Genomic DNA, 27,402 nt, shown 5'->3' with positions numbered 1-27,402 from the left:
CTGACCTCTTACAGCCTGCTGCAAAGCCTCCTGTAGTGCTGTTGCTTTCCCTCATGCTTTCCACACACTATCTTGTACAGGCTACAACCATTTTCTCTTTACTACTTCCCTATCTAAGATTCATACTTTGATTTGTAGTTCCCTGATATTTTGATTAACTACCTCTTCTGCAGCTCTGGTATATCACCGCATTATCTCACCTTCTCTGCACCTTACCTATTGGCAGAAATACCTACTACTTTCCCCCTCCTCCTCAAATTCACAGCTTATACTAATTACACGAACTCTATACCTAACCCAAAAAAATACTAAATGACAATCTCCTAGGCATAAATCCATATGGGTTCCTCATTACCGGTTCATTCAAAACCTTTTGTTTATCTTCCAATACCTTTCCTCTCACTCTCCCTATCTGTTCCACGTCTCCTATCCCTGTAATAACTTCCACACATCCTGGAAAATGTTCTGACTACCCTGCATGCACAACTGTCATTCTCTCCAGCAACTGAATCTTCACACTTACTGGCCATACAGTCTCTACCATTTGGTATGGCCCTTGATACTTTCAGAAAAACGTCGTCTTTCATTTGGTGTGTAGGAAGTTATATCTTCACCCACTGGCCAACCTTACATTGTGGCATTCTTCTGAATTGATAGTATCCCCAGGGTGATCAAATCACTGTTTTGTGTTGATCCTGCAGTGCAGCCTTTATCTGGTGATACCCACTATTCAAATCCATCATTGAAAATTATCTGCATTGCCCTAAATGATCCAAGGTTTCTGCGACATTTGGCAAAGGGTAGGCAGCCGTCGTGGTTTTTGTGTTTTGGTGCCTGTAATATCAATAAAACCTATATTTTTGTGTTCCATCTGTTGATTTTTTTGACAAAATGACTATTCCTGCCCCCTCCCCATGGACTATTACTTTCTTCAATTATTCTATCTTTCAGCTGTTGATTATCAATTCCTCCAAAATTGGCTGTAAGTACCTAGGAATTCTTTATGGCTGAGGTAGACTGGTGATTCATTTCCCGCAAGTATGGGGTGCTGTGTAATATGCATAGCTGGTTGGTAATGGCCCTTTTGAAGAAAATGAAACCTTAGATTCCAAAAGTAATTTTCCCATCCATTCCCTATTGCTTTCCTCTAGGTGCTTCACTTTTTCTCTAAGTGCAGTTTCAGTGGCACCTGGAGATTGTCAATAGCCAATACCCCTTGCATTCCATTCTTCTTCCTCAATATTAGTGATTACTAACCCCTTTGTTAATCCTATGTCCTCTACGCTAAAATTATGTATAAAAGGGGCACCTTCTTTTCACCATTCATTTCTTGTATGCATACAATACTTCTTTTAACTAAGCAACTCGCCTAATCTAATACTTCATTCTCTTCTAAAAGTTCCACCACCCTTTGTTAATCCTATGTCCTCTACGCTAAAATTATGTATAAAAGGGGCACCTTCTTTTCACCATTCATTTCTTGTATGCATACAATACTTCTTTTAACTAAGCAACTCGCCTAATCTAATACTTCATTCTCTTCTAAAAGTTCCACCACACACAAAATTCCTATGCAGGGTTAACTCAACACTAACCCAAAGTGATTTCCCAGTACCCTTAGGTACACAAATGGGCAAATCAAGTCTTAGTGTGGCCATTCATTGTTTAATCCGTTAGTCTTTCACGACAGACTCCCTTCACGATATCATTACAATGGCAGTGGCTTCACCTAACACAAACATTATTCTGTCAAATTCCATCTAATGCTGACGAATATCGATTATGGCAACCCCAGAATCATGTCATAGCCCTCACTCACATGTGTCACAATTTCTACACATTGTTTAAATTGAACCATATCCACGCAAAATTCTATGTCCAGCGATCCAAATGGTGTGACGTCTTTACCCCCAGTCCACACAATCACACAATCTGTACTGTGATGAGTCCCCTTGCTTATGTTTCACCAGATCACTATTGGCGACCGACACATGCACCCGTGTCTCATAATATCCTGCAACTCTTTTTCCTACTATTCCTCTTATCGCACAATCCACCTCTGCATACAATTTCATAGCATCCAATCTTACTGGGAATGACTGTAGATGACCCTGGGGTTCCCATTGGTATTTAACACATTTTTTTCCATGGTCCTCTACTTCAAAAACCATTACTTCCTCTTACTTTATTCACATCACCCTGAGGCTTGCGGCACTATGTCCTTACATGAACCATTCGTCCACACATAAAACATTTTATACTAGCTACAAACACTGTCCATTTATCCTGCTTTCAGTTGACAAATCAATCTCCTCATATTCTACAGCTAACCATAATGCTGTGCGCAAATCCATTGTACCCCCTTGTCCATACACGTCTTGACATTTCTGAATGCAACCCTCTTATAAAAGCATCGAGCACCCTTTGCTCAGCTTCTTGCAAAATAATTTCATTGACTGTAACATACTGTCCTAATTCATAGATACATCCATTAACTTTCCTTATATTGTCCGCAGTTTGTTCCCCAATTTCTGAATTTTTCTTAGTTATTACCCCTAATTGTTCCCTATAGAGACTGGCACTGTTTTCTTTCACATATCTCTGAATTAACTCTTCTATAAATTCTTCAAATGTTGTGGCTCCCTTAAGAGCTTCTGTATACCCTAAGTTAAGTTTTAGCTTCCCCTGTTAGTCTCAATTTTGCAACACTCAATAATTCCTTATCACACTAACACTCCAGCTGAGCCATATTCCCAAGGCCTCCCACAAAGGCCTGAGCATCCCCAGTTGCCTTACCAGAAAAAGAATAAATTAAAATTTTGACTGACAAATCTAAACCCCATTGTGACGATCACGACACTACCAACACAGACAGTTCTGTGTTATGTGCAGTTAATTGCACAACCTTTTTTAACAATACACGTACAGCTTCCAGCTCTGACACACCTTGCATCTCTGGTTCTGTCAAAGCGTTGGCCGTGACAATGCTCATTTTGAGAACTGACATCCACAAGCCAAGAAAACAAAATGTATTAACTTAATTCTTAGGTCTAACCATGAGCCATCTCAACTCCCAGCATTCCCTAGCCATATGCCCCAATGTTTACATGTATGACATTTTACTGGAACTGATTTTGTGAATGGCACTGAGTGACCCTCAAGGTTACGCTATGCACAGTTAACAGGAACTATCCAATTGTGACTTCCATTACCTTTAAAATTAGGCAAATCCACTGGTTCTCTACTCACAATAAAATCTACTTTCCAAAATGCATGGCCATTGAACCCTTTCTCTATGACCAAAACGTAATCAGAAAAATTTTTGGACTGACCATACCATAGACTGTAGGTTTAAAAGTTGTTCTAAGAATGTGATGTCAATGTTCTGACACCAGTGTTGGATTGTCACCCTTGGAGAGTGAAATGAGATGTCAGGGCGACAGTGGTTTTGTTTAACTAACTTCTTTATTCTGGCACTTGGTCGTAGTACATCAGGAACAGCTTGGTGGAGATGTCCAGTTGCCTCTCATTTGAAACAATAAATGTCTGCCATTGCTGACAGCGCAAAGGGCGGGGCCGAGCGAGGCATCACTCGAATGCCGTTCTCAGCGGTGCTCTGGCTGCAAGCGTGATGACAGAGTGGTGGCACAGCTGATAATGGCCATGGACACCCCTCCCCCCTTCCACCTATGAGCTGGTAGCTCATTGCTCTGGCAACGGCTCTCTCGTGGGTCAAGGTCGAACAGTGGAGCCCATACTGCATTCCAGGGTATCGCTCCAGGTGTCACAGGCTCATGGTGTAGGCTGTGATACTGAGATGAGAATACTTTAGTACACGAATGGCTGAGTACTTATATACTCCAGACTATGTTCATTTAGGGCCTAAGTTGTGTACTCTACACACTTCTGTGGTGACAGGTGAGGAAAAGCTTCCGTCCTTCCACTAGCATATTGCAGCATCAGCTACTGCTAACGAATAACACTCCCGCTTGCCTGCCTGCCTGCCTGCCTGCCTCTGTTCCAACTTGCTCCTGTTCTGGCATATTTTTTGGGCGAATACAGCTGATACATTACAATATATTATTGTAATATAACTATATGAAGGATCTTAAAGCTTAATGTGCTTACCATTTAATGTTTAAACTACATTCTTAACAGTGATGCAAGAGCAGCTGCAACTAAGTTACCTGCCGACCAAACAGTCCTACAGCTTGCAACTGTTCCTTGTATCTTGATTTAATATCAGAATTATCTCCATCAACAAATGCTTCAATGCTGTCTTCATCCTGAAAGAACAACCATGATCAAGTTACTTGTTTTCAACAGAAACTGATAATATCACATTATCTAAAAAATGCAAGACACTCTCTAAACAATCATTTCCTGTTACTTACATCGTCCTTCCTAATACCATGTGGTGGGAATAATCGGGCTTGTACATAGGTGTCAAATATCTGAACAAGATAATCATTGATAGTGCTGCCTGTTATGGAATATGTATCCTGTAATATTGACACCCACACTTCCAACATATTGTCAAAAGCATCAATAAAGTATTTCTCTTCAGAGGAATTCTACAAAATAAAAGCACAATATTTAGTCTACAATCAAGGATATCTGCTCTGATACAAAATTTGTAACAGTTAACTGTTGGTTACAAACAAAAATGTAAACCTCTTAAAATACTACATGACAGTGATAGACCATAAAATAATATGAATCTCACAAGAACTTTGAAATTTTGAACTGTCTCAAGTGACTTCTTGCTCACTGCTATTTAAATGACACTATTTGCTTATGTATAATAAAAATGAATATTGTTATGATTTAAATATTATTATACTGTATTATAACAAAGCTGAAAATAATCTGTGTGAAGCCATAGCATTATGACGACAAAGCGAAAATTATTTATCCTTACACTGGAAGATGTTCTGGTTGGAAATTTCCATCCCCTAAGAGCAATTCCGGAAGGCTGGTCAAAAAGTTCCATTCCCTAAGAGCAATTCTGGAAGGTCTGCAAACTACACATCTACAGTGGCTAAAGATTCTTCACAAGGTATAAAATGATTTCCAGCCACAAATTTCTTTAAATTTCGGAACAGGTGGTAAATATGGTTGACATTCCAACAATTCATATTTCAAATAACTGAAGAAAGTTAATCTCCCCTCCCCTCTCCTCTTTAGTTACACCAAGTCTCATCCATGGTAGCAAGTAAGCAAATAAAATCAGCTGGATTCTTTTACTGTGCTGAATCTTTTTGTTTTCTTTTGCAAATAATACAAACATTCCAATAAATAGAAAATTGAGAACAGTTTTAGAAAGACTGGTTAAAGAAAGTTTCTTGGCTGTTAATATATGATTCCGAGACAATTCTTTGTCACCAAACTTTGAAAAACCACACTCTCTGCAGTTTGGAACTTTAAAAGAACAGCCCTCGCCCCTCCTCCTGCCAGTATATGCTGAAAATATAGCAAACAGATTGAAGAGATTGACAAAGTGAAATTCTTGACATTACAGCCTGGTAATAAATTTAACTAGAAGGAGCATATTACTGGACTGCACGAGTGCCTAAACAAATTTTTATTTGCAATTCAGATGCTGTCACACATTGGTGACATGAAAATAAAAAGGCCAGCATACTTCACTTGCTTTCGCTCTGTAATGTAATATGGGATAATTTTTAGCGTAATTCATCAAGCCAAGGTAAAATTGTCAGACTCCAAAAATGTGTAATACAAATTATTTGTGGTCTGAATTCGACAACGTCCTGCTGAGGTCTGTTTGAAAAACTGTGGATACTAACTACTGCATCCCAGGATATTTATTCCTTAAAGAAATTTGTCATTAATAATATATCTCGTTTCCAAATCAACAGCACAGTTTATGGAATTATTCCCAAGTTTAACTACTGATAAAGTTCAGTTTAAGATTAGCCTAAAGGATTAATTGGTGACCGACTTATTCCACTTCAATGATGAATTTGTTGATGGTACCGACTTACATGTTTGTACGAGGGCTATCCACAAAGTACATTACGTTTTGGAATTAAAAATAAATAAAGCATTGGAAATTTTTTTTATTATATACAGATGAAAGCTACACTTAAATACTACTTTTCTACATAGTTGCCATTTAAATTAAGGCACTTATCGTAGCGATGGACGAGCTTGGAAATTCCTTCATCATAAAATTCGGCCGCCTGCGCCTCCAACCACGTGGTTAATCAGTAACCTGGTAGAAATACGATTTTTGTGGATTTCCTGGAAAGAAGCACTACAATAAACTCTCAAAGGTATTGCCAAACTCTGCACAACCTCAGAAGAGCGATACAAAACAAGCGCAGGGGAAAGTTGGGCTCAAAGATCTTGCTGATTCACGACAACGCCCGGGCCCACACAGCAAATGCCACTCGTGAAGTTCTCGAATCTTTTAAGTGGGAGCTGTTTCCTCATCCGCCGTACAGTCCCGACCTGGCACCGAGCGACTTCCACTTATTCCCAGCAATGAAGAAGTGGTTGGCTATGCAGCGTTTTGATGATGACGCACAGCTTCAAGAAGAGGTAACCACGTGGTTGAAGGCGCAGGCGGCCGAATTTTACGACGAAGGAATTTCCAAGCTCGTCCATCGCTACGATAAGTGCCTTAATTTAAATGGCAACTATGTAGAAAAGTAGTACTGAAGTGTGGCTTTCATCTGTCTACAATAAAAAGATTTTCCAATACTTTATTTATTTTTATTTCAAAACGTAATGTACTTTGTGGATAGCCCTCGTATTATTAATATTGTCAAACAATGTGAGTATTATGTACAACTTGACTTCTGCACATCTTCAGTGCAATAATGTGATCAATGTAAATAAGTGTTGTAACATGATTTTTGTCCTTGATGACGGGTGGCTACAATAGCCTAAGAATTATCATATACACCTCAGTGCATTGTACATTTACCCGTTTTGTGACAAGTTTGTGATAAATTTTTAAATGAAAATATGTTAAAGATTGAAACTACCTGGCAGATTCAAACTATGTGATGGACTGAGACTTAAACTCGAGACCTTTGCCCTTCATGTGCAAGTGTTCTACCGATTGAGCTACCCAAGCATAACTCACAACCCATTCTGACATATTTACTTCCTCTACTACATCGTCTTCTATCTTCCTTGAAAAGGCAAAGGTTCCAAGTTCGAGCCTTGATCCAGTACCAGTTTTAATCTGCCAGGAAGTTTCACATCAGTGCACACACTGCTGCAGAGTGAAAATTTCGCGTTAAAGATTTTTTGACTTATTCCACATTCACGCAAGTTCTGTGGAAGACACATTACCATACATTTTTATCTTCATAGATCTGTATTGTGTATCCTTGTTCAATGAAATATTCTACATCCTCGAGGATTTCCTCCCTATGGATCAAGTGAAGCAAAATGTACATTTAGTATTATCTTGGTTTTTAATGTCATTTAACAAGTGAGACACCTATTTTGGACAAAGCTATTTAATAGTAAATTTAAAATGTATAATTCATGCTTATGCTATCAGCTGTTTCATACAACTTTATCCACTAATCATCCAATTCCATATTGTGTAATCTCCAATTGTTTTCACCTGTGGTTAAAGTTTTGGGATATCTTACGAGTTTCTCCCAACGGTGAACACTGAGTATTCTGAAGCTAATGTTCATACTGTTTGAAAACAATATATGGGTCCAAAAAAGATATAAAACCATCTCAAGGGTATTACAAGGGTAGCAACTATAGAGGAAACAGATATTCTCCTTGCTGAATTGAGACATGTCGTAAGATTAGGTCATTCTCAAGGTAGGTCTGTTACATTTCCAGTACCAGTGGCAGCAGATTGGATTCAGTTAAGCAGAAAGAAACCTACTTCAGGATGTGAAAGAGATTCTTCATTTTCTGTGTATTCACTAGGCAAAATGCTACATTAGTTCTGGATGGGATGAACAGAGATCTAGTTCAGGTTCCTGGGTGATTAACATGATGTCTCTTAAGCAATTACAAAGGAGAGAGTAAATCTGCACTACTAAAACGTCTAGAAGTTTAAACCAGATGATATAAATAGTGCAGTTAAACACAGTGATGAGTGCTATGATTATGAGTGAGATACTCAACCAGCAAAACAGCATGTGTGCAGGTGCCATAATATACTGTAAATGGCAATATTCTAAATCTACCAAATAAGTAGGGAGATACAAAAAGGTCACAAACCCAATTCTGCCATAACTGCATTTAAAAAGACTTTGGTGGTTTCAAGGTGGGTCAAGTTTGCAAATAACTAGCAACAACAAATATTGCCATTATTCCATCCTGGATTTTCCATTGCTTAACATTAATATAAGGATGACATAAGTGAATAATTAGAACGTATGAAGAATGCAGTTCTGTGGCAAGCAGAAGAAAACATATAGTGACTATGGACACTAACATGTGTTCTATATTGCGGAATAGTGTCTGCACTGATGCGAGGTGGCAATACCTAATGGACGCAATCAATTTAATGATCATAAACAGGCCTACTAAACCACTGACATATCAAAATAGAGCAGGTGCTAATTCAAATATTGGCATAATAGAAGCAGGATATTAAAGTGTAGTAGTTAGATGGTAGTCTATTGTAAGAGATCATAACACAATATACAAAGTTGTGAAGTATAAAAGGGATGTAAAATCTCGAGGGTACATGATCACTACACGATTCAAAAGCTTACTGGTCACTTTTAAGGGGATGTTTTAACTTAGCAGAGTGGCAAGAGGATAATCTCAGCCTTAAAGAGAGAACAAGCAGCTGGGAAAGGCAATAAAAACGTGAACAGTGCAGTCATTGTTCTAATGCGAAAATGGAACGATTTACCTGACATTCAACAGGGCATTGGCTTTTGGACCAAGGGTGGAGGGTGGAAGCACTTCCAAAACAGATAAGTTTGTAAACTGTTCCTGTGTCAATTATATGCAGAAAAATGATGGAGAGATTCACTCAGCCCTGAATAAGGATGACCGCTTGCAGCCTTACTTTTTCAGTAGACTTTGACATTTCACCTGTCACCCACAGCCATAGTAATAGAGTGCTGAGGTTTTCTGTAATAGATTCTAAAACTTTAAATAAGTTCCACTTAGTGTTGCCCAACTGGCCTTGTTCTCTGCATGCCCAGGCTAGTAGCAGATGTCATTTGTGGCAATACACTTTGTTTCTAAGTTGTCCAGACCATTTTTTCTTGCATTCCAGACACTATGAGGGTGAGTCTTGTAAGTGTTTAAGTGTTTATGCAGAGGTCATATTGCAGAAGTATACCACTGTAAAATGGGCACCAAGCATTAGCACTAGAGAATTCAAATTAATAACATTTTAGGCAGTTATATGTGTTAATGCCAAATGAAATTTTGCCACATGCTAAACTGAAAGATGTTCTAGTGACATTTATTTTTGATACCAGTGCATCAGTCTCAGTCATTAAGTCTACATACTTTAGTTAGTGTATTCCCTTGCTCAGTGAAGTGCAGTCAAAGCTGTGGGGTTCTGGCCACCATGAGATGCCATTTTCAGGTTACGTGCATCCGACAGTCCCTTATAATAATGTATTTCTTCGTTGTGTAGGATCCACCAGTGGAGAACACTTTTGACTTTGGTGTGTATTCCGCCTTTGGATTTTCATTACATCATGAAGTGCACTCCACCGGCTCATCTGCACCCCGGTGAAGCTAATGATACACATTGTACACAATTTGAGCAACTTTTTGAATCAGGTTTGGGGAAGGCAGTTTACTCACAACGCCACACTGTCTTCAAGCCAACGGCAAGTCCGTGACTTTGGAAAGCACACCCAATTCTGTTGGAAGTTAAGAATTACGTTACGACTGAACTAGACAGATTATAACAACAACAGGTTTTGTTCCCCATTTTCTACAATCAGTGGGCTTCATGGTTAATGGTGGTTAAACATCCTGGAGGCTTTCTACAGTCATGTGGAGACTTCAAGCAAATAATTAATGTGCAACCACACATTGATTCTTAACCCTTGCCTTCTTCAAATGACCTTTTTTCTAAACATTCTGGAAAAAATTATTTTCTAAAATCTATTTTGTTGAGGCATATTTTCACTAGTCTCTAGATGAAAATTCAAAGTCAAGTTATAGCCTTGAACACACCATTCGGACTGTATCAATATAACAGGTTGCCTATCGGCATGGCCAGTGTCCCCGTCATGTTCCAGAGGTTTCTTGAACTTGCTATTGCAGGGATTCTGTATTGTGTGAATTATCTTGAAGATATCTACAACTATTTACATACTCCACAAGCCACTGTATAGTGCACAGTGGTGGGTACCTTGTACCACTACTAGTTATTTCCTTTCCTTTTCCACTTGCAGAGCGAGGGAAAAAGGACTATCTATATGCCTCTGCACGTGCCCCAATTTCTATCTTCAGTGTCCTTATGCGAAGTGTATGTTGGCAGCAGCAGAATCATTCTGCAGTCAGCTTAATGCCAGTTCTCTACATTTTCTCAAAAGTGTTTTGCAAAAGGAAATTTACACTTTGTTCTAGTAAGATCAACAGTGCAAAAGCTTGCTGCTGAAGTGTGTAATTCCTACCCAAAACTAAAAAATATAGAGTAAATAGGATGTAATCAATACACCTGCACCACAATATTCAACTGCAAGACTAATAACTAAATAGTCAGCAAATGCAAATGACACTCTAATTCAGATATATGCAATTACAGTAATAACAGAGGCGAGAATAAGGAAGTTCCCATAAAATGAGCGCCCTCTTCACTAGTTACTGTGTTGTCCAAAGATGAATTCAGTTTTTTCTTTATCATTTTTAATCAGTCAAAGAAAATGCTGCCAGTTTCCCCCTCCACCCCCCCTCCCCCATGGATTCCAAATGGAATGTTTCACTAAATCAAGTCAAAGGTGGGGCACACAATGGAGTGCAGTGCTGGTGTGTCTGGGACAGACTATATCTTCTATACCTTAAGCACCAAAGAGGTGCAGCCTAGTGGCCAGTAGAAGCTTAGCTTTAGAGATAGATATAGGTAGGGCAGAAGAAGATTAGGGAACTTATCATTAGAGATGGAGCACAGACTAAAATAGGAAAGGGATGGAAAGGCAAATCATGTGTGTGCTTTTCAAAGGAACCCTTTTGGCATTTGACTTGTTCAACTGAGGACAACTACCAAAAATCTGAGTCAGGATGGTTGGATGTGAAGCTGAAGGTCACTCCTTTCAAGGAAGTGCAGTGTACACTTCTGTGAAAGACTGCTGGGTCTGCATATTGATCCAGCTCTGCGAGCACCTAGGGTCTACCTAGCTCCCTCGCTGTGGATGACATGATTGATCATCGAATATGATGGTCTTGTTGATCTGTTGGTTGGTTGTTTTGCGGAAGGAGACCAGACAGCGTGGTCATCGGTCTCATCGGATTAGGGAAGGATGGGGAAGGAAGTCGGCCGTGCCCTTTTAGAGGAACCATCCCGGCATTTGCCTGGAGTGATTTAGGGAAATCACGGAAAACCTAAATCAGGATGGCCGGACGCGGGATTGAACCGTCGTCCTCCCGAATGCGAGTCCAGTGTCTAACCACTGCGCCACCTCGCTTGGTTGTTGATCTGTATTTGTATATCTTCAATCTATCCTGAATAACACAAAAAACAATAAACATCATCTCAGATAAAGGATCTGTGAAAAAGGCACTTCAAGATGTTTATTGTTTTAAGAAATGATACTTTTAATTTTAAATTCCTTAGTTGCAGTAAGCACAAGAGGTAAGAATCATATTTGAGACTCAGGAATCACACTAACCTTTCAAAACTGAAATGTCCCATGTATAAAAGATGCATTACAAATACAATGAGAATGGTCAAAATGAGTACACTTTTTTTCTGTATAAAAAATAAAAATCAAACAGTGGAAAATCCAGGGTGGAATAGTGACAATATTGTGAAAAGGATAGAATAATACTCAACATATAACATAAATGTTGAGTTGCAGATAGGCACAACAAAAAGACTGTCAAACAAGTAAGCTTTCAGCCAAAAAGGCCTTCATCAGAATCTCTCTCTCTCTCTCTCTCTCTCTCTCTCTCTCTCTCACACACACACACACACACACACACACACACACCAGTGTGACCATAAATGCAACTATCATAAACACATGACCACAGTCTGGCTGCTGAGGCTAGACTGTGGGCAGCAGCTCAAGATGCGAGGACCAATATGGGTGGTGGGTGTAAGGAGAAGGCTGGGGAGCAGTGTAGGGGTGGAGGATGATAAAGTACTGCTTGGAGGAGTGAAAGGAAACATAAGATTTAACTTCCCATCAATCAGAAGCTCAGATGGAAATGCCAAGGAAAGAAATCAACTGTGTCAATTTCACAGGAACTTTCCTACCATTTGTTTCAATGAGTTATGCAATGTTTGGTTGAGGAAGAGAAAATTAGAAACTTTAATGTTAATGCTAATGTAACAAATTTTTCTGTGAAGGAAGTAAGCTCTTGACTCAACTGTCATTGATACTATATTACTGTTTGTGATGGCAAAGGCAGCTACACATAAAACACTTCCTAGAGGATACAAGTCTACTGCTTCAATCTGTCATATATAATTTCACCAATTCTGGTTTAACACCAGAGACACAATGGAATAAGAAGATTCATCTGAATATGACAGTGGATGCCCCACTGATAGTACTGAGAACATTGTGCCATCTGGGAGTCTCATACAGCACTCTGTCTTCAGGCCACGAGTGGCCTACTGGGACCATCCGACCGCCGTGTCATCCTCAGAGGAGGATGCGGGTAGGAGGGGCATGGGGTCAGCACACCGCTCTCCCGGTCGTTATGATGGTATTCTTGACCGAAGCCACTACCATTCGGTCGAGTAGCTCCTCAATTGGCATCACGAGGTTGAGTGCACCCCGAAAAATGGCAACAGCGCATGGCCGCTGGATGGTCACACATCCAAGTGCCAGCCACGCGCAACAGCGCTTAACTTTGGCGATCTCACGGGAACCTGTGTATCGACTGCGGCAAGGCCGTTGCCCTGGTAGTCTCATATGCCTTTATGAAATCAAAGATGAAATCTGTGATGCCTTTATGAAATCAAAGATGAAATCTGTGAGATTCTATCTTCAAATTAAAAGTCTGTTGTACAGATGCCTTCACCAGCATCAGCTTGCTGACTGTATCATTACCTCCTGAATCCATACTGAAACTGACTAAAGAGCTTCTAGGCTTTAAGATTCAGACCAGGTACCAATTTATCATCAACTTCAAAGTTTTACTTATACACATGGTTAATGTGATGCTTCAGAAATTATACAGGCCAGTTCGGTCTATTCAGAGTTTGAGGAGATGAAATAAAATTCTACTGACAATTTAAGAAATTATTCTTTTGTCATATATTATTAAGAAATACTAGAAAGCAACGCTTTGGTTAATTTTCAAGGCACCATAATCTGCTGTAGCAGATTGAATCATGAGACAGAATGACCTCCACACCAATGATTATGGATTCCAAAAACAATGACTGTGCAAAACTTAACTTGCACTTTCCGCATATAACATCCTGAAAGCCATGGATTAAAACAGCCAGGTAGATGTAGTATTTCTTGACTTACACTACCACACCAATGCTTAATAACTAAAGTACGGCTGTATGGAGTACCAATGTAATCTCTGATTATACTGTGGATATTTTTGGTAGGAAGGACAGAGTATATTATCTTGACTGGAGAGTCACTGACAGACGCAGAAGCAATTCCAGGAGTGTCCCAGGGAAATGTGCTGGGATACTTGTTGTTTATTCTGTGAATTAATGAACTAACAGACTTTCCATACATGATCAGTAGTCTATAATGAAGTAATACCTGAAAAAAGCTGTACAAATATTGTCAGATCTTGATAAGTTTTCAAAGTTGTGTAAAGACTGGCAACTAGCTATAAATGTTCAGAAATGTAACATTGAGCATCTCATAAAATGAAAAAGAATTTTATCACATGGTTACAATATCAATTAGTCACATCTGGAATCAGTTAATTTACACAAATACCTGGGTGTAACAATTGATAGGGATGTTAAAGGAATGGTCACAAAAACTCAGCCATGGGTAAAGCAGGTGGAAGACTTTACTGCATTGCCAGAATATTGAGAAAAAGGAATTAATCTACAAAGTATACTTCTTACAAAACAATCATGCAACCCTTCATAGAATATGACCCAAGAGTTAAGAGCCCGTACACAACAAGTCCAACAGGAGATATCAAATTATGCAAAGAAGGGTGGTCCGATTGGACACATGTTTCTTTGACCTACGGGAGACCACCACAAAGATGCTGTAAAACCAGCACTGGTAGACATTTGAAGTTTCAAACCACCTATCCTGCACAAGCTTGCTTACAAAGTTCCAAGAACTAGCTTTAAGTGAAGAATCTAGGAATATATTAAAACCATTAGATATTTTTCCTGTGGGGAATGCAAAGACTGACTACATTAATTACAGAACACATAGAGGCACTTTTGCAATTATTCTTCCCACGTTCCATATGTGAACGGAGAGTGTAGATGCCCCAATAAGTGGTATAATGGGGAGCACACTCCGTCACGCATTTCACAGTCATTTGCGGAGTATAAATGTGGATACATACACAGATAAGCTGTTGCTGAAACGCAACCTCAGGCAATGTCAAATGTAAGTTTCCAAGTGAAGAGGGGCGATTACTGACTTTGCTACTGTTGGAGCTAAGTTCAAGCCACTCCTCTCCATGGGCAATTTGCGAAAATGAATGCTCGATCACAGCTAAAATTTACAGTCGCTGAGGCAAAATGCTCTGCCAGCATCTGGGATATGCCTCCAGGTGGCTTCCAAAACTTTTAGTTAGCGGAATCGTTAACTGAGTCTCAGAGAGCTTCCACGAGGTCCTCTTGCTCTGTTTAACTATTCATTGGGGTTTGGCCATTTTCCTTTGAAAAGCTGGGGGATTCTCTCAGGGCATTCGGCATGTGAATCCCCATGTGCCACATGCCAGGCCCACACTGCTGAGAAACACATATCACTCCACTAACAGGCTGTTACATAGTACAATGTGAGGACTATGGGGTGAATGAGTCGGTGACATATTGGATTGTATCACTAATGTTTACACCCAGTTCAGAAAGCTATCTAGGTGCTGAAGCCAATTGGAGCCTACTTGACTGTGCCGATCAAACATCTTGGTGGCTTCCTTTTGTGCACTGCTCGAGAACAGCAGCACTCTCTCACTACACAGAATCCACTGCAGTTGGAGAGAGCATTATGAGCTGTCTATGGCAGAAGATTGCACTCTAGCAATGCCAAACTGCATTTGACGAGCGCGCGTGCCCGCCCATACACACACACACACACACACACACACACACACACACAGAGTATGCTGTTTCTATGCCACTCACCTGTTCTTCTCCAATAGCCAGTCCACACCAACTGCAAGTCAGATGGGTTAAGCAATTCAACATAGATCTGAGCAGTCCATCTGGCACACCCACCAATAAGGCAGGTGGGAAAAATGCAATCAATTTTCGCAGACTGTTGGAAATACCCAAGGCTTCTTGATCAATAATCTCAATGCTAAAACAAATGAAAAGGAGAAAAGAAGCAGTACTGTAAAGAAAGATATCAAAATCTTCTTAATAGACCTTAAATTACAAATAATACACTGATCAGCAAGAACATTATGACCACTGAACTACTATCAATTTAAGCCCATCCAGGTGATAGTAGTGTCACCCGGGGAGGAATGACTGCTAGTCACACACATGCATAGTGTACATAGTATCAGTGAGCATGCTGTCCATGTGTAGAATGGGGAAGGTGCACGATTTAGCCGAGTTTGAGTGAGGGCACATTGTGATGTCCCAAAGGCTCAGCACGACCATTTCGGAAACTTCATGACTTGTCGGGTGTTCAAGGGGCGCTGTACTGAGTGTCTTCAACACATGGCAAAACCAAGGTGAAACCATGTCCACACATTGTGGGGTTGGACGGCCACCCCTCATTACATATTTCGGATGTTGTAGATTGGGCATACTGGTAAAAGAGGACAGGTGGTAACTGTGGCAGAACTAACATCAGACTCTAATGCGGGGCAGAGTACAAAAGTGTGTGAACACACAGTGCACTGAACACTCCTAACAATGGGCCTCCGCAGACAATGACCCATGAAGTGCCGATGTTTAACACCATGACATTGGCAACTACGACTGAAATGGGCAAGTGACTATCAGTACTGGACATTACCACAGTGGCAGAGTGTTGCATGGTCTGACGAATCCTGATACCTTCTTCATCATGCTGATGGGAGGGTGCGAATCCATAATCAAACTGTACTGTGAGACAGAGACAAGCTGGCGGCAGCTCCATTATGCTCTGGGGAACACAGTCACATGGACAGCCATTGGTCCAGCAGAGCTTGTGCAAGGCACCATGATGGGCAAGGAGTATTTTACACTGGTTGCAGACCACATACACCCTTTTACGATGATCATGTTTCCTGACAGCCGTGCTAGCCCCCCAACTCACGAGAGCTAATCACCCCCTCCCAAATTTACAGGACTTACGTGGTGGGTGTGTGTGTGTGTGTGTGTGTGTGTGTGTGTGTGTGTGTTACAGAACCTTGTGTAGAAAAGGATATTTGTTTTCTTTTTTCCCTCCAGAACACACATAAAATGATATTATATAGCACCACTGCAATTTTAAGTGGCTGGAAAATTCATTAGTTCATCTTTCCCGCATTTCAAAGGAACATACAAAGCAGAACCAGTTATATATACTTACCTGGAAACAAGTTCCAGGAAGTTCTCCATAAACTTTGCAGCATAGTGGACCCTCTCATCTCTAGAGGCAATTACTGGCCCATTTAGAGATGCCAACTGCATTATGCAATTCATTGAATTTTGCAACATATCTGGATATTGCCGTACATTCCAATGGATCTGTAAATTCAGAAAACTTGCATTATGATCAGATTCTCAAGTTTCAAAAATAATGTAACACTTTAAAATGATAACTCTCTGACTACTTACTGTAAAAAACAGCCTCAAGAGCTCTGGATTCAACATCATATCCTTCCACTGACTTGTTAGTCTTAGGGATGATGGCTGTTCACACTCATATATTGTTTCAAAAACACCAATTAATCTTTTTGGAAGTGGAAAGTAATTAAGGATTACACCACAAAAACAGAAATTTTCAAATACATGAACCAAATAAATATATAAATCATCAAACTATCACAGTAAAAATCATAGAGGGAGACCAAGAGATGAATACACTAAGCAGATTTAGAAGGATGTAGGCGGCAGTACGTACTGGGAGATGAAGCAGCTTGCACAGGATAGAGTAGCATGGAGAGCTGCATCAAACCAGTCTCAGGACTGAAGACCACAACAACAACATCACAGTAAAATAGATCTGCAAGATGAACTGATGTTTCTTTAACACTCCTGGCTTCTATCAAGCATCTCTGAATTCAACTACTTCACAAGTTGCACATAAAATGTACATTACTAATAGTATTTCCTTTCACTTAATGTGTAGTATAAGCATCACATACAACTGTTTTTAGTACAAGCAGTCAGTCAGTCAGTACACACATCAAGTTTACTCATTACTTGTGAGCACGGCAGATGCTTGGGAGTGGAGCAGTGAGTACTGGTGGCTTGAGCACAGGTGCTGATGAGCAAGGCGACTCAGCTGTATTTGTAGCATACGAGAATTCGGTCAAGTGTGATAATAAAAGGCCCACAATGAAAACTGCATGTATGATGTCTACACGTTTGATGAATTCATTATTTCATCTTCATAATATTTTGATCTTTATATTTTGATACTATCTTGTTTAGAAACATTGTAGAAGCAGGAAATGATCACACAACTTGTTTGATAAGTACACGGCAAGAAGTAAAACTTTTCTCTGTCATAATCAACCTCAACTTATGAAGTCATTTCATGACTGTTTAATCGAAGACATAACATTCTTTGCACTTAATAAGATTGAAACTACTACAGTAATGATTAGCAAAGTGGAATCAGTTACTGGAGTAGAGGTTGAAGGTACATAGTACATGACATCTACATATCTAGAATGCAAAAATCTATTTGCAACAAAAACTTCTGAATAAAAACCTGTATATTACATTTATATTTTACAAGTGGAGACTATTTACACAGATTGTGTGTGTTCCATCTTATATATATGGTTGTCTTCAAAAAATAATTTCCTTATATGTGAATTTACAAAATGTCGTTGACACATTCTGGATTGATACAGAAGAACTCAGATACAATTAGGCCTGCCCTGCTAAAATTTCTTTCACTTGCAGTGCTACTAGTGGGAATGCAGACAATTTCTTTTTTCCACTTTAAAGAGTTTGGAGAAGACGCAGGCACTGGCCTTTCACCATGACAAAATATTCTTGACATTATCACCTGGAGTGTCCATATACAAATATTTCTCAAGTTCATCTCTGCACTTAAAAGTTGATGAATGCCTGCTTTGGAACTTCTTTACAGGAGAGGGAATGGGACCTTTTGCTCTTCTTCCATGACTACACTATTTAGCTTGTGACAAACAGTTTGATAAATATTTTCTTTTTTCTCTTCACTCAGTACTGACAGTTCTTTGAAACATGCATGAAAGACTGTACCCATATAATCAGAACCCTGTAGTTCATTAACGACTCTCCCTTTTCAGTAGGTTTCTGCATGTTCTGAAGTGGCATCTTCACTTTGGCATGTATCTAGTAAACTAAATGCCCACAGAACCACAAAAGGCAGGGTCAGTTCTGTTACACCCTCCAGGTCATTTGTGGCATCTTTAAAAGGTTCAAGGAATTTAATTACACCCACTATCACGTCAGGCGAATAAAAAAATATCATTTTCTGCTTTGGTTTTTCCAACAGCAAATTCTGAATTTCATTTTTCTTCTTTTTTATGAGAATGAAATGAATCTAACATCATGTAGATGCTACTCTATCTTGTAGCACATCTTGATGTAATGCTTCTTCAAATCTTGCCACCAAACTTGAGCATTTCATATATCCTACACTTCTATGCACTGCCTGAATGGATTCATAAATATCAGACAATGTTTCACTAAGGAACTTGTCATCCAATGTGAGCCTTAATGTTGTGTTTGTTCAATGAGCCTTAATGTTGTGTTTGTTCAATGTGTTGCATATAGCAAATGTTTGTGGTGTTGAAGAGCGTTCTTTAGGTTCAGCCCCTGATACATCACAAATTCACTTTGTTTAATTCCAGAGGAGATATGTTCATCTCAGACAACATTTCGTATAACTCAGTACGAATATTTTCACTCATTTTTGAAATGTTAGGAAACATCGTTGTGAGGAGTGCATTATCTCTCAGTTCATACCTGTACTTAAGAGTCTACATTAATACTAGATATATACACGTATCATTCTGGTCAACAGCTATCTTTACTTGAAGCAAGATCTCACTTCTCACTTGATCAGCAAAATAGTTCTTGGAGGAGGCAAAATGTCTTGCACTCTCACTGTTCTGTACTTGGCACCAACATCAATTAGTCCTTGTGAAAGGATAATAAATCCTTCCCCACTACTACCAATGTCGAACGGCCATATGCATACGCGCGCACGCGCGCCTGCACACACACACACACACACACACACACACACACACACACTTGACCCTGTCTGTCTCTTTGTAACTGTTTGAAACTGTTTTAGATGTTGAAAGGATGATAATTCTGTATGTGTGTTTTTTCATGTTCATGGTGCTTCCGTTGTATGTGAGTAATACTTTGCATCCTTCTCTTTGGCACTGACCTTAACCCACAGGATCACAAGTATACCTTTCAGCCACTATCTTGAATTAAAAACAGCAGTAATAACCACCTGTTCTGTCAATTATGCTCCTATTTTTTTTCTCATATCTCTTTTCGGAAACTACAAGGCACCAAAAAGTAAAGCAGGAAATAATATGATTATTATACCCACAATGTCCCAAGTTTAACTCTGGTGGACAGTCCTTTAAGTACATTATAAATATCATTTAAATCTCGATGAAGTTCAAGGAACACATTTCTGAGTTCCATTCACAATTGTTCATTTTATTTTATTTCTTCTTTTAACAGTGACTTTCATCTGCGACTCAATTTTTCAGCTTTATATGGAACAGAGTTAAATTAGTCTATGAATAAGAGAAATATTTTGTAATGTGCACATCCAACATACTGGATATCAGGTTTTAATCATGTTTTATAAAGCTTTGAATTAAATGTAAATAAACTTGGCACCGGACTCATAAAAACACAGTGCAGGTTCAAAATTTTGTCATGTTATTGTAATAAAAACATACCACATAATGAAACGTTGCACTACACACCACAATATTTTCAGTCCATTAGAGCAGATGGCACTTCAGGAAATTTGGACTTAAATAGCTAGAGGCTCTTTGATAAACTTTCATTCAGTTGAGCTGATGGCTCTTCAAAAACCTGCCCATTCAGCAAAGTGCATCATCAATTAATTCAACTTATGTGATGATGTGATAATTTAAATGATGCCCTCAAAATATCTGGTAGGCACTGATTTATTTCCACTATTAAATACAGATTGTAGCTTTCCTAAGAAGTGTTAAACAGATAAAGCAAACACTAGAAGTAAGAACAAGAGCAAATGAAATTTAGTTTTACTAGCTTTTGCAGTCAGCAAGTGCAAGCAATTAGCAACATAAAATACAAAAGTTTTAACTCAGCATAGCGTCTTTGGTTCACTTATTCGCAAAGCATACCTGTTACAAATGCACAAAGTCTGCATTCATAACAACATTCACAAATAAACTGAACATTCTAATAGCACACAACAAGCTTTAACTTGTCACTGTTAGAAAGTAAAAGAGACATGAGAATAAATGCTGTGCAGTCTTGTATGATGTAGCTGTAAGACTAAACTTCAGGAAAATCAGATAACATTATCGTGGGCACCTCATCCATGTAACATGAAATGACATAAATTCCTCATAAAATTAAACTAGTACCTTGAACTTATCGCAGCAGAAACTACCCCACCTTGTTCTGGCACTGTTCAGCAGAATGTGCGTCCTGTCTGTTAACATTCACAGAATGTGCTCATTCACTGTCATAGCTCTGTAAGTGACAGCACTGGAGTGTCTGTTAGTCTCACAAGTGCAGTGAAAACTTGTAGCAGAAGAGCTGAGGGAGGCTCGCCTGGACCCACCTTCCCCCTGTGACTATAAGTATGACTCATGGCAGTAACGAGCTAAGAGCAAGCCTGAAGGCTGAGGTGATCAGCTCTGATGATAATGTTTCTAAAAATTCAGACCTGCTTTGTATCTGAATAAATACAAAAAATGACACTTTTAGTCACTTTGTATTTCTCTGTTCTTTTATGATTTGTTTCAGATCCTGACGTCTGTGTGTGTGTGTGTGTGTGTGTGTGTGTGTGTGTGTGTGTGTGTGTGTGTGATTTTTTTTTTTTTTTTTTTTTTTTTTTTTTGTGGGAGGTGGTTCACCTGTAAAGGAGACCGCATATAGGATGCTGGTACAACCTATTCTTGAGTACAGCTCAAGTGTTTGGGATGTGTACAAGGTCAGATTGAAGGAAGACATCAAACCAATTCAGACGTGGGCTGCTAGATTTGTTACCGGAAGGTTCAAACAACATGTAAGTGTAACGGAGATGCTTCAGGAACTCAAATGGCAATTCCTGAAGGGAAGGTGATGTTCTTTTCGAGAAACACTATTGACAAAATTTAGAGAACCGGCAATTGAAGCTGACTGCCGAACAATTCAACTGCCACGTACATACATTGCACGTAAGGACCACAGAGATAAGATTCGAGAAATTAGGGCTCATACGGAGGCATACAGACTGTCATTTTTCCCTTGCTCTTTTTGTAAGTGGAACAGGAAGGGAGATGACTAACAGAGGTACAGGGTAACCTCCGCCACGCACCGTACGGTGGCTTGTGTGGGTATGTATGTAGATGTAGATCATCATCTGAAACATAGAAGATTAATGACAGCACCAGTGACTAATATATACATTTCTATGAGCATCTCTGAGAGTAATGTCCGGAGTATGTACCTCTTGACATAAGTCATGATGCATCATGTCAAAACAAATGTATGAGAGGATACATGGCTATTTGTTCCATAAAGTTGTAAGCATCAGCTTGGCAACAATGGTAGGGAAGGACAGCAATACTGAATCCAGGAGGCTCACGAAATGTCTCAAAGTCTGGGTGATGAAATGATGTCCTGAGTCAATTACTGACATTATTATGAATAACCATCATGGAAATTGTAGAATTCCATTTGATGTATCAAGTGAATTTAATCCATGACTAAAGGTGCTGCTCATTCTATATAATGCGCTGGAATAGCTCATTGTCAAAGAAACTAAAGTCTAAGCAGCCTTGTGTCTACTATAGTCACCATGTACAGTGTATAATTGGAATAGTTATTACATAAAAGAACAAAAATGATTACTAGTATTCTCATTATAACTTCATTGATAGAGCATACAGAAATCACTTAAGGTACAAGATAATGACCAATATATGCTACAATAAACATCAATATGTTTAATAATAGTTGAAGAACAAAATTGTATAATGTTTCAAAGCAAATACACCAGTGCAAAAGGATATCATTTGACTGGATAAATCCCCAGCAGAGTATAGCATCTGCTATAGACAACAACGGTCGTAACACACTCTGGATTTCCTGTTGGTAGGGTGCCTTTGTCTTCATTATTTCACCAAGAGCTTCAACACAAAATTCAAAAATCCTCTTCAGATCTGTTCCCTGCAGAAAAATAAATCAACACTATTTTATTATAGACCATCTCAATATAAAAACAAAATATCACCTTAACTTCAATGTCGCCTATTAGGTCACTGGGTGGTACAACAGTGAATCAAATGAAAACTGTAAATGTGTATCAAAAAAGCAAATAAACGTGCCAGTACCCTGAAAGTAATTAAGCACATTGGTCGCAGTGTGGCAGATGTTCACTAGTGGCAGCATTGTGAAGATGTAAAAACATGGTCACAGCAACAGTGTAAAGGATGGCTGTCCCACTGGTAATTCGCATAAAGGATGAACAGAATGCTGTTGTTTGGTTTCCAAGTAGTAAGGTGTTTTTAAACCTACACAAATTCATAGCATAATGAAAATTATGTATACCAAAGCACATTGGGAAATGGACTGACATTCATGATCGAGGTTCCTCATCCAGCTCAGACACTTCACATTGTGCATCCACATAACAAACAACCATTGACACTATTTTAGTGGAGACACACCAATCAACACAGAATCAATTCAAAACATCACACTGTGCATAATGTGCTTGTATTTCACAAAGTGCCTGCAAGCTGAGTGCCCCTGCAACTGATACTTGAACTGAAACTTGTGGAACAACTTCTGTGGTGTGCAGAACCAAGAGCTGTAGCCTTCCCTACAGGAATTGTTACAGGAGTGAAATCTGACATAAAGAGTGTGAGCAAGGAATAGAATCATTCTTCATCACTCACACTGGAGAAGTACTGAACATGCCAAGAAGGGTATGTAGACCCCTTTTGGGATGAAAAAGTCATCACCTTGGAGCACTAAAATACAGTGAGAGACCACTATCACTAGACTATCTTACTTTGCCTTCTAAAAACTAATTTCCAGCTTGTAATCAAACCAAATCGACGAGTATTTTACCTGCCAGTTTTGTACTGCAATATGATAATGCACCACCTCATATGACATGTGCAATGATTGCAACCATCACTGACATCCAATCTGAATATCATCAGCATCCACATCCTGGACCTTTAGTGATAATCACATGTTTAGACATCTCACTGAAGCACTGTGCAGCAAGAAGTTCTGTCCTCATGGAAAGGTATGCCGTCCAGGGCACAAGTGGCTGGTCATATTCCCAAACTATGTCTTTTCTATGGGAATTAAGGTATTTTTGAAATGCTAATGAACTTGCATTGAGCATAGAGAGAGTAAGTCAAAAAGTGATAAAGCTCTGCCCCACAGTTGCATAATAAATTGCATTTTAAAATATATTTACAATTTTCATTTGACTCATTATCATAAACACTTTAAACATTTGAGTGTACTGAGACTTTGGTTACGTGCTGACCATTTAACTATGTGAGTAGCACTCATAATGACATGCACACATTTGATCATTATTTGGAATCTCATTCCTACTATTTGTATCTCTGTTTAACGAAAACACACACACACACACACACACACACACACACACACACACACATACAGACAGACAGAATGACATTAAATTCATATTTACTTCAAATGCAGACTAATAATTATAGCTATTAGTAGTAGTAGTAGTAGTAGTAGTAGTAGTAGTACACTTTTAGGTTGGTTCAAGTACATGTGGCAAGAACAAGCCATTAATGCTTATTTTCAGCTGGGCAGCAGGTCAGGCAATAAAGTGTGGTACATTAACACAAAAGAGATAGTCCATACTGACAGGCATAGTCCCTTTAGAGGTGCAATTATGACCATGCAGAAAACATCTGGTCGTACAGTTAGTGATGATTTGTGGGAAGACTATTCAACAAAAGAATAAAAGCAACCCACATTCTGATCTGTGCATATATTAAGGTACTACACACAAAAATATCTGCATTTATACCCATTACACTGCAAATATAACTGAAGATATAAAACTCAGTAATTTGACACACATGGCACAAAAAGATGGTTTTCTAAGTGTTAAAACACTATAAAATATGATCGAGTTTACCCAGACACTACAACTACATAGGTCATAACTGATTAAGTATTCATTACAGCACACCACAGCTATGGTTGCATGAGATGGAGAGTATCTTATCTAACACTCAGTTAAGGGGCAATTTTTTGAAAAAACAGTAGTCAAAATGAAATTGGTGTTTTACTATTCATCAGAATCATCAATATTCGTTGAGGGATCATCTAAAGGCATACCATGCTCATGCAATGTTACCAGTAGACAACTTTACCATGCAGCCATGCTGAGTATGAGAAGTCATCACATTATTCATCATCAATGGCAAAATCAATCATTTCAAGTAGTGCTCAATGCATTTTCTGATTAAGATCTTGATAAGCACATCTCTCCATGAACGAAATGGTTTACACATGCTGACGACACAAAGTCCTAATATTCTCAGTTTTTACAGTTATGAGACAAGAATAATGGGTCATAATGTTGTTAGAGTGGTGGTGGTGATGTGGTGATTAGTACACAAAAAAAACTTTATGACAAAGGGTAGGAAAAATGTTCGTGTTTGGTAGCCATTGAAACCACTTTGACAAAGAAACAACAGCATTCATTAACGGGGAAAAAAAAGGAAAGTTTGTCTAGTCAACGGCAATGACAGAGACAGCCCAAATGTGGACAGAGGAATGATCAAGTATGAAATCAGCAATGCCCTTAATCTATTTAGGGAAACAACAGAAAACATAAATCTGAATTGTCAGACGTGGATTGGAAGCAAGCTCAGGATTTAACATCCCCTTCAACAATAAAATCATTACACATGGAGTACGAGCTTGGTTCCTTTTTCAAGGAACCATTCTCATAGTTACCACTGTGCAACTTCGCTCAATTTGAACCTTCGTCTACCCAAGTGAGAGTTCCGAGCCATAACCCCCCTACCAACTTGTTACAGCAACCATCCAGGCATTCAGCTCAAGAAATTCAGGTAAACAATGGAAAACCTCAATCAGGATGGCCAAATTCCTTTTGAATACAAGTCTGCTGTCATACAAAATGGACCACCTACCTCAGTCATTTACAAGGGCGGTCTGAAAAGTTCTTGATCTGATAGTGAAAATGACAATTTATGATTACAAAGAAGTTTTATTTTTCAACATAATCTCCTCTTTTATCAATACATTTTATTCAGCAGTGTTCCAATGCCACTATCCACTCTCTGTAATGTTCCTCCAGAAGTGCTGCAAAGTACCCATCTACAGCCACAGTGGCTTATTGATCGGAAAAAAAAAAACACTGACCAGTGAGGAATTTCTTCGGTTTTGAGAACAGGTAAGTCTGAGGAAGCCAAATGTTCCAGCACTTCATAGTGCAAATTCCTCAATTTCTCCATTGCCAAGACACTTTTGTGGGCAGGTGCATCACCCTCATGGAAGATGAGTTTTTTCTTTTTTATGTCATGTCTGTTTTCAAGAATGCTTGCAACCGGTTTCGTTAAAAGTTAAGAGTGTTATCCTCCAATTATGGTTTTACCTTTTTAACGATAGCCGATCAACGAAATTCCTTCCACATCACAAAACACCAATCTTTTCTGTAGATAGCACCGTCCATCACTTCTTTATAGCTGAAGAACCGCAGAAAGTGTTGAGTAAATGCATTTGTGATCTGCAGTGACCACACGTGGCACCCATTTTGCACAAAGCTTTCTCATGTTCAATTCCTGGCGTAAGATGTAAGCAGCGCATTCGATGTTTACTGTAGGAATTGACGGTGAAGAGCCGCCATACATGATTACAAGCTGCAAATGAATTTTGGTTGGTGTTAAACCTTCTTTTACAAAGAATTTAATACCACATGCACAGTAACTGCTTCAAATGACTGCCTACAGTCAACTGCTGCCTGGAAAGACTTGCAATTTTATGTGGCCTCTATTATTAAGTGTGACAATATAAGAGGAAAAAATCACGTGAGTATTGCTGCAATAGCTGGGTGGTGCCAAGAACTTTTCAGATAGCCCTTGTATCTCGGATGTGATACACGGAGTCAAATAAAAGTTTATACATATCATTCATCAGCCTCTGGATGAATACATATTAAGTATGGTGGTGATAAGGGTCAAGGACCAACATAAAATCACTTGGTACAACAAAAGCTACACACAATCACAAATTAATAAGCCTGGTACTGAAACAGCATATAAAAAAATATAACTTAAATTTTTATATCTATCTACACTCTCACTGATTACACTGACCAAAACATATAGATAAAAAACAATAAAAACCCCTGATGTTGAAATATAACTGAAGTTTCTCAAAATAACTACAATGATAGGTACTGACAGAACTCTTGTTAGGTTTCATTTCATCTGACTACACACTTTTTAATTCACTGTAATCATCTTCAGAATATTATCCAGCAGACCCAATGCTTTCATCCCAATCTTTTCTCATGAAACAATGCACAGAGATTTTCAAAAATCTGTCTCACAGTATCTCTATAAGTTTTGTTTCACATCTTCCATTTCTTGAAAACCACTCACTTTTCGGACACTTCTCATAATAAGGAAGGTCACATATCCAATGAGTAGTGTGAGTGTGAAACTGTT

At 39.0% G+C, this 27,402-nt stretch overlaps 1 protein-coding gene across 3 annotated transcripts in view; it reads right to left on the bottom strand.

Annotated features, from left to right (window-relative positions):
• Window positions 1–27,402, bottom strand: part of LOC124554892 (exportin-4-like) — a 231,368-nt gene that overhangs the window by 128,830 nt on the left and 75,136 nt on the right. For all 3 annotated transcript variants that reach the window (XM_047128568.1, XM_047128569.1, XM_047128570.1), the window contains 6 exons: window positions 22,708–22,864; window positions 17,075–17,199; window positions 16,827–16,984; window positions 15,446–15,620; window positions 4,395–4,574; window positions 4,188–4,286 (listed from right to left, as the gene is read on the bottom strand). In XM_047128568.1, the coding sequence (XP_046984524.1) occupies window positions 4,188–4,286; window positions 4,395–4,574; window positions 15,446–15,620; window positions 16,827–16,984; window positions 17,075–17,199; window positions 22,708–22,864 (894 nt within the window). The remainder of the gene's footprint in view (window positions 1–4,187; window positions 4,287–4,394; window positions 4,575–15,445; window positions 15,621–16,826; window positions 16,985–17,074; window positions 17,200–22,707; window positions 22,865–27,402) is intronic.

This window comes from Schistocerca americana, chromosome X, assembly GCF_021461395.2.
Source record: "Schistocerca americana isolate TAMUIC-IGC-003095 chromosome X, iqSchAmer2.1, whole genome shotgun sequence".
Lineage (NCBI taxonomy): Eukaryota > Metazoa > Arthropoda > Insecta > Orthoptera > Acrididae > Schistocerca > Schistocerca americana.
The sequence above is the reverse complement of the archived record's forward strand: the minus strand, read 5'-3'. Positions and strand labels throughout refer to the sequence as shown.